At 41.0% G+C, this 8,889-nt stretch overlaps 1 protein-coding gene across 3 annotated transcripts in view; it reads right to left on the reverse strand.

Annotated features, from left to right (window-relative positions):
• Positions 1–8,889, reverse strand: part of LOC105504521 (cytochrome b5 type B) — a 42,144-nt gene that overhangs the window by 13,886 nt on the left and 19,369 nt on the right. For all 3 annotated transcript variants that reach the window (XM_011931982.1, XM_011931981.1, XM_011931980.1), the window contains exons 2-3: positions 4,158–4,286; positions 3,318–3,347 (exon numbers count right to left, since the gene is read on the reverse strand). In XM_011931982.1, coding sequence (XP_011787372.1) covers positions 3,318–3,347; positions 4,158–4,286 — 159 coding nt within the window. The remainder of the gene's footprint in view (positions 1–3,317; positions 3,348–4,157; positions 4,287–8,889) is intronic.

Consider the following 8,889-nt stretch of genomic DNA (forward strand, 5'->3'; position numbering starts at 1 on the left):
CCTCAAAAAAAAAAAAAAAATTCTGGGCCTTCAACTCAGGTACTATCCATTTAACAATAAAACAATGGTGACCACTAATTATTTACCTGTGTTATAAAAGTAATATGAAAGGTATTTTCTAAAAGAATTAGGGAATGGTTACTGACTTATACACTGGAATAGCAACATTTTTAGTGTTTCTTGGGGGGCAGTAGGGAAGGTGTGGTTCAGACAGGAAGTAGATATGGGGTTGTGGAGGTGGGAGAGGAGATGGGTAGAAATAGAGGAAAGGAGAAGAAGGAAAATGGAAATGAAAACTCCCTCCCATAGGCTGAAGATACCTTTAATGCGACTTTTAAAAATCACTTCTTCATAAAGATTCAGAAACCCTGAACCAAGAGAAACGAAGGTAACCAATGAAATGAACTCCACTTCCATTTCTTAATGGTGAATGGTTAAACCAGAGATAAAATATGAAGAAAAGAGACAGCTACATCCTAGACACCAAGTGCCTATTTAAACCTCTGTAAGAAATAAATGTGAGAGATCAAGAATTTCTTCCTGGAACTGAAGTCAGGTTGGAATATTTGCTCTACAAAAACCTATGTAGGTGGTCTTGAAAATGTTCCAAAAGGCCTTTCTTGCCTGATCTGCCTAAAGTAGAGCAGAGTGACCAGAGATACAACAGCCAGACTCTTTACTTAATGAAGACATGGCCCTTGAGTACAGTGACATGAGGAAAACCAGATTGAAAACACTGCCTTTAGTCACTGTTTAACCCAGATAGGGGCTAAACTACATTTGGAGACTTCTAAATTATTACAGAACTTGGTGAGCTTAAATGCTTTTTCCATATTTCTTACAAAAAAATCTAAGGTTCAATAGTTTTTTTGGGTTTTTTTGTTTTGTTTTGCTTTTTTTGAGATGGGGTCATGCTGTGTGACCAAGTGCAATGGTGTTACCATGGCATACTGCAGCCTCAAATTCCTGGGCTCAAGCTATCCTCCAGCCTCAGCCTCCCCAGTAGCTGGGACTGGAGGCACACATTACCATGTGCAGCTAATTTTATGATTTTTTAAAAACAGAGACAGGGTCTCACCATGTTGCCCAGGCTGGTCTCCAACTGCTGGGCTCAAGTGATCCTCCCATCTCAGCCTCCCAAAATGTAGGGATTACAGGTGTGAGCTACTGCACCTGGATGGCTCAATAGTCTTAATTCAGCTGAGAAATTTCTAATTCTTTGGCCTATAGAAGGCAGACAGTGCTTATCACCGAAGAGAATTAAATTTTCCTAAGTTTTCAAATGAAAAGATGGGCATATCATTCAGCAAAAAGTTTGGGCTTAGCTACCTACTTATCACCTAGATTACTTAAATTGCAAATTCCCAAACCCCATCTCCAGAGATTCCAAATCAGTAGAATGGAAGCCCAAGAAATAAACATTTCCTATATATTTTCATGTACATGCCAAGGGATTCCAACTGAGGTGATACAAGAACAGAATTTGGGGAACATTGTTCTACATTCCTAAGAATGGTCCCAACTATACTACCAAGAAAGAAAAACTGCAACAAGAAGCAATTTGTAGACTTCTAGACATTGTAATTGCAAACATATTTTTTCTATTGTTTTAATATAAAAGATGCTCTCATAGTTGCTGTGCAGAAATGTGTTATGGCTCCTATATCCCTTGAATCAGATGTTGACCTCCCAGAGTGGTCATGTTTTTCTGGACATATTTTCTGGGCCATATTTTCTGGACATGTTCAATATACATATCAAGGCCATGCGTAGTTCAAATTTTACCATAATAACACAAGTTATTAAGAGTAAGCAACAAAAAAAAATGATGGCTGCTTACCTCCAGGGAAGGGGAACTAAGACACGGAGAGCTGGAGATAGGAGGAAACTTTTTACAGAATACTATTTTGAACTATTTAATATATATTTTTTAAAGGATTCAAGAATGCATAATACATGTGTTAGGAGGAGAGGACAAACAACCAACAGTTGTTACAAAGTGTTTTAAGAACCATTTCATTCCCCTTTCAGAAACAATTCAATAGTTCAGAGTAGCAGTCCAGCAAGATGGAAGAGTTAATTTACACAAACACTCTGGATTGCAGGGCAACAGATGGCAGACACTGTTAAGCAAGCAATCTCTTGAGTTAATAGAATTCTTGTGTCTAGGCCAACTTTAATTGCTGTGTCAAATCTATTCAGTAATTCCAGCTCAGTGAGGAATGGGAAGCAAGCAGCAAGGAGGAGAAAAAGGGGAGGGAGGCAGCATCACTTTCCTATGTTCTAGGTGGCACCTAAACTGCTGTCCCTTTAAATTAACAGTGCTGTGTAATAGCTATCTGAAGGACAGAAACTAAGGAAAAGTGTTAGAGAATAAGGGAAATGAACCACCTAGCATGTGAGAGGCAGAAAATGGTTCCATATTTTCTTCCTGGTAGGTAATGCAGTACACATTAAAGTTTTCAAACACTCAAATACTTAGTCTTTTGTTTTCGCTGTATTACTAAGTAACCGGGAAGGGTGTGAGCCTATTTGAGCCTACAGGATAAAAGAGTTAAATTTGGAAAATAAGTACAGAAAGGCCTCTGTATTACAGATAAAGAAGATAACCTATAAGAAACAAAACAACTTTGAAATTATTTTTTTTCCAACACAGAAACAATTATTATCACTTGTTCTACATAATATAAAAGTAAAGTATTTTTCTATAACTGAACCCATAAACTAATGTCTTTCAAAACCACACAAGGCATAGCTTTGGAGTTTCAGGGTTTTTTTTTTTGTTTTTTTTTTGAGACGGAGTCTCACTCTGTCGCCCAGGCTGGAGTACAGTGCTGCAATCTCGACTCACTGTAAGCTCCGCCTCCCGGGTTCACGCCATTCTCCTGCCTCAGCCTCCTGAGTAGCTGGGACTATAGGCACCTGCCACAGTGCCTGGCTCATTTTTTGTATTTTTAGTAGAGACGGGGTTTCACCGTGGTCTCCATTTCCTGACCTTGTGATCCGCCCACCTGGGCCTCCCAAAGTGCTGGGATTACAGGTGTGAGACACCATGCCCAGCCGAGTTTCAGTTTTTTGTTTTTTTTTTTTTTTAAAGTGTATAGAAGCATTAGCAAAATGTTTCCTGCTGTTCAAGACTCAGCTATTCTTTTTTTCCTGAGATGACACCAAGTCCAAATTCCTGAAAAATAGTATTTTTGCTTGGGGAAAAAGTAAATACTTTGTAACTTCTCTTGTTAAGAAAAAATGTTTCAAAAAGCAGTTCTACTTGAGTAAACAGAAATATAAACACAGAAGACAAACCGATGACTTCTTACCTTGCTACCATTTTCAGGTTTAAGGTCACTCTGTTAAAAAAAGGAAAACAAATAATATTTTAAGACATACCCAAATGAATTCTCATTATATGCTTGTTTCTAACTTTGGAATATGAGACTATATTCTGGTGATAGTGGATTCCCTGGGAGACTTGAGGATCACAGAAAGATACCCCTACTCTGAGCATATCACGGTCCCTTGTTAGCACGGTATATACAGACAGTTTTAAAAGTCCATAATTACTACCTTTAGCAAGGAGCTTGCAAAAACAAGCAAACCACTATTTTAGGTAGAGGTATTATTGACTGCATTACAAAAATAAATCAACACATAAAAATAATCCACAATCAGTTCCCTTAGCTTTTCAAAAGAGATACTACATGTGCTACCTGGCAAAGAAGCTATATCCTAACACAGTAAGACTAGACAATTTTGGAGAAAATTTCCATCTTAACAATTCTTTTTTTTTTTTTTTTGAGATGGAGTCTCACTCTGTCACCCAGGCTGGAGTGCAGTGGTGCAATCTTGGCACACTTCAACCTTTGCCTCCCAGGTTCAAGCAATTCTCATGCCTCAGCCTCCCAAGTAGATGGAATTACAAGGGTGCACCACCACACCCGGCTAATTTTTGTATGTTTAGTAGAGGCAGGGTTTCACCATGTTGGCCAGGCTGGTCTCGAACTCCTGACCTCAAGTGATCCGCCTGCCTTGGCCTCCCAAAGTACTAGGATGACAGGTGTGAGCCACCACGCCCGGCCAATAATTCATTTCTTCCTCCTGTTCTGCAGTTATTGAGTAGTTTTCTCTGCATAAGGGTTGCTAGCGCTGATAGTTCTTACCGGATGGATATCACCAATATAGTACTGCTTTAGCATTTCTCTGGCATCAGAGGAGTGTCCTACATCTTCAAAGCTTTCACTTGCATCTACACCAGCTTGTTCCAGCAGAACCTCTTCTCCTCCAGGGTGCTACAAGGAAAATATATTTACTGAACCGAGGGTTCTCTAAAAAGCAAACCAACAAGTTACTTTTCCATACCCCTTTCTTCCTTTCTCCCTTTATTAGAAATAATAGAACAAATTGACACTGTGTGCTGCCCGGTAAGATGCAATAGGAACAACATAGGATAACTTCTGTGATACTGTGGTCAAAAATGCATAATATGGGGATTACTGTGAGGACACCTAGGACAACCACAAATTTAGAATATTCTAGAAAATCTCTCTGGACAGGTCTGGCCTGTGATCTCTAAAGATACCACCATCATGAGAAAGTAAAAGAAAGAGTGAAGAAACTGTTCCAGATTGAAGGAGGCTAGAGAGACATGACAACTGGGAACAATGTGCAATCCTAGGTTGGCTCCTTTTGCCAATATTATTAAGATAACTGCAGAAACCTGACTGAGGACTCCAGGCAAAGGGTATATGCAATTCTTCATTCTATTCTTGCAACTTTTCTGTAACTTTGAAATTGTTTCAAATTAAAAAGTTAACTTAGGCCAGGCGTGGTGGCTCATGCCTGTAATCCCAGCACTTAGGGAGGCCAAGACGGGCAGATCACTTGAGGTCAGGAGTTTGAGACCAGCCTGGCCAACTTGGTGAAACCCTGTCTGTACTAAAAATACAAAAAGTGCCAGGCATGGTGGTGGCGGGTGCCTGTAGTCCCAGCTACTCAGGAGGCCGAGGCAGGAGAATTGCTTAAACCTGGGAGGGGGAGGTTGCAGTGCGCCAAGATCATGGCACTGCACTCCAACCTGGGCAAAAGAGTGAGACTCTGACTCAAAATAAGTGAAGAAATAGATAAGTTAACTATATAAAGTAGTGCCTCAGGAAGCAGATTCTGTAACTATCAGCTATGTGACCCTGCATAAGTTATTAAGAAATTGAGATGTCTTTGGTTCCTTACTTGTAAAATGGAAATGTTAGGAAGACTACCTATCTTGACAACTATTGTACATATTAAATGAGATAAGCATATAGAACACTTTGTACTCCAGAAGAGCATAATATAACACCATCTACGATTTTTAAATGTAGATACATATATGCATATTTATACCCATGCATAAAATATCTCTGGAAATGGTAAAAGAACCTAGTGGCTGGGAGATAGGGTAGAAGACTTCACCACATACTCTTCTGAAATTGTGTGTTTTTTTGTTTGTTTGTTTGTTTGTTTTTTGAGACGGAGTTTCGCTCTTGCTGCCCACACTAGAGGCACTGCACTCCAGCCTGGGCGACAGAGCGAGACTCTGTCTCAAAATAAAATAAAATAAAATAAAATAAAATAAAATAAATAAACTGTAAATGTTACTTCCCAGTCAGAGTCACTAGCCAATGAGCTCCCTGAGGATAAGGATAACTTCTATTTTTATCTCCTAAAAGGTCTCCACCCAATGAGTGGGTCTCACATCCTAGTATTTAAGAATGCTATTTTAAAGCAAGAGTAAGGCCGGGCGCGGTGGCTCAAGCCTGTAATCCCAGCACTGTGGGAGGCCGAGACGGGCGGATCACGAGGTCAGGAGATCGAGACCATCCTGGCTAACATGGTGAAACCCCGTTTCTACTAAAAAAATACAAAAAACTAGCCAGGCGAGGTGGCAGGCGCCTGTAGTCCCAGCTACCCAGAAGGCTGAGGCAGGAGAATGGCGTAAACCTGGGAGGCGGAGCTTGCAGTGAGCTGAGATCCGGCCACTGCACTCCAGCCTGGGCGACAGAGCCAGACTCTGTCTCAAAAAAAAAAAAAAAAAAAGAGTAAGATAGCCACCATTCATTTGCTATTATATCTGAAACTCTCAGGTGTGTTCTTTGTTGTGGAACTAAGTCATCAGTTCTGGAATTATGTCCCAATTTGTTCTATATATCTAAACTATGAACGGTATTTTTTCATTTTGATACATCCCAACTATTGTGTTGCCTTTCAAAGTAGAAGGACAACAAAGTTCTGTAGTAGACTACGACATTTCAGGCAATGACTGAATTTATGACTTGCTACACAGTTCTTTCTAGAAAGTACTTTCACTTTCATCCATATCTCGCCACTTATAAACAAGAGAAATTACAACACTTTTTAAAAATATTAAGTAAAAATTATATATTCACTGTGGTAAATCTGGAAAAAAGAATAATCAACTAGAGTCCTGGAACAGAAATAAGTCCAGTTAACAATTTGGTGCATAAAATTTCATTTCCTGTGCATTCTTTCAATCATTTCAGCCATTAGTCTACAATGTTCTATTGAACCCTTACTATTTTGTGTGATAGGCAGTGATAAATAGAAGTTTTTTGTGTTCTCACAAAGTGAATTCATATAGTACATAATGTTTTATAGCCTGCTTTTTTTTTCACTGAAGCAAGTGGGGTCAGAGCGATCAAACAAAATTTTTTGGTTTAATAACTTTCACTCTAAAATGTGATCTTAATAGAGATGGCTTAGAACAAGCAAAAAGATGTCAGGGAGTTCTTGGTTTCTGTTTAGAACTCCATAGTCTCCAGACATAGTGAAAATCAAATGGATAGAGGGCTGCCGTGGGCCACTGGCAGCCCAGCTGGAGGAGCTGAAATCAGTGCACTAGGCCCAAGGCTGTAGCAGGGTCCTGGCCAGTCTTAGGCCAAGATAATACCCAGGCTGAGGGAGCATGAGAAGGCCTCGAGGAGAACTCAGAGAGCCCCAGCACCCCAGGAGAAGCCAGACCAGCTCTCAGTGAAGGAGCTACTGTTCAACTCCAGCATCAGCCACTAGATGGTCCTGCCCATATTTATCATCTCCTTCTTCTCAGACATGATCTGCCACTACATGTTCACCCTGGTACAGAGCGACAAGAAGCTCACCCAGGAGCAAGTTGCTGAACAGTTAAGTCCTAATTTGAAGCAGAGCCTTCAGTGAAAATGGAAATTACATTCCCAAAAAGTCTTTTCTTGACATGAGAATATTACATCGACAACCCAGAGGATAAAAATATCACCACTTCCTCCCACTATGCTCTCAGGCATGATGAAAGGAAATATAACAAATGTCATCCCTATGATTCTTACTTGTGAATGGGTCAACATGACATACTCAGGCATTGTTGCAACCAAGGTCCTATTTCCACTGACCCTCTGTTTTCTGTTGTTGTTTGTTTGTTTGTTTGTTTTGAGATGGGAGTCTTGCTCTGTCGCCCAGGCTGGAATGCAATGGCACCATCTCGGCTCACTGTAACCTCCGCCTCCCAAGTTCAAGCGATTCTCCTGCCTCAGCCTCCCAAGTAGCTGGGATTACAGGTGCCTGCCATAACGCCCGGCTAATTTTTGTGTTTTTAATAGAGACAGGGTTTCACAGCATTGGCCAGGCTGGTCTCAAACTCCTGACCTCAGGTGATCCACCCGCCTCGGCCTCCTAAAGTGCTGGGATTACATGCGTGAGACAGTGCGCCCAGCCGACCCTCTGGTCCTATCCTGCAGCAAGTTATCAAACTACTCACATTAGATCCACCCTGAATGAGCTCTGTAACCTGGTATTTCCTCAACGAATTTGGGCTTCAGAGAATTTACTGTGACTCTGGGCCAAGATAATGGCAATTGACCAATAAGAAATGAGGCAGGAACAGATAACCAGAGCAGCCATGGCCATGCCCACAGACACCAGCAAAGCTTCCAAGACAAAGTAGAAAGTTTTGGAGCTGATGCATTACCAGTGGACACCAGATGATGTCAAAGAGCTTATGGGCAAAGACCTTCACTTTGAAGGAAGTCCAAAAAGGAGTTACAAGACCAAGTGCCATGGCTCACGCCTGTAATCCCAGCACTTTGGGAGGCTGAAGAGGACAGATCACTTGAGGCCAGGAGTCTGAGACCAGTCCGGCCAACGTGGTGAAACCCTGTCTCTACTAAAAGTACAAAAATTAGCTGGGCATGCTGGCACTCGCCTGTAATCTCAACTATTCCGGAAAACCACTTGAACCTAAGAGGTGAAGGTTGCAGTGAGCCACGATCGCGCCACTGCACTCTAGCCTGGGCAACAGAGTGAAGCTCTGTCACAAAATAAATAAATAAATAAATAGTTACAAACCTCTATTTTTTGAAGACAAAGCAGTAAAGATTAGCTCTGCCAGAACTTGGAGTAGCCCTTAACCTGCTAACTTGTGTTTGAGCTAGAGCCTCTCAGAATTAAAAAAAAGAAAAAAAAAACAAAGGATCGCTAGGCACAGTGGCTCACACCTGTAATCCCAACACTTTCGGAGGCCAAGGCGGGATGATTGCTTGAGGCCAGGAATTCAAGACCAACCTGGGCAACCAAGCAAGACCCCGTTCTCCACAAAAAAAAATTTAAAAATTAAAAAATTATCCAGGCATGGTGGCCAGTAGTCCTGGCTACTCAGGAAGCTGAATTAGGAGGATCGCCCAGGAGCCAAGGAATTCAAGGCTGTGGTGCCATGGCACTGCAGCCTGGGCAACAGAGCGAGACCCTGTGTCTAAAAAAATTAAAAATACAATACATAAATATTAAAAAATAAAACATAATAATTTAAAAAGAAAGACATACAAAAAAATAAAAAAAAATAAAAAAAAAAAAAATGGTGGCGGGTGCCTG

Source organism: Colobus angolensis, unplaced genomic scaffold (genome assembly GCF_000951035.1).
Source record: "Colobus angolensis palliatus isolate OR3802 unplaced genomic scaffold, Cang.pa_1.0 Scaffold93, whole genome shotgun sequence".
Lineage (NCBI taxonomy): Eukaryota > Metazoa > Chordata > Mammalia > Primates > Cercopithecidae > Colobus > Colobus angolensis.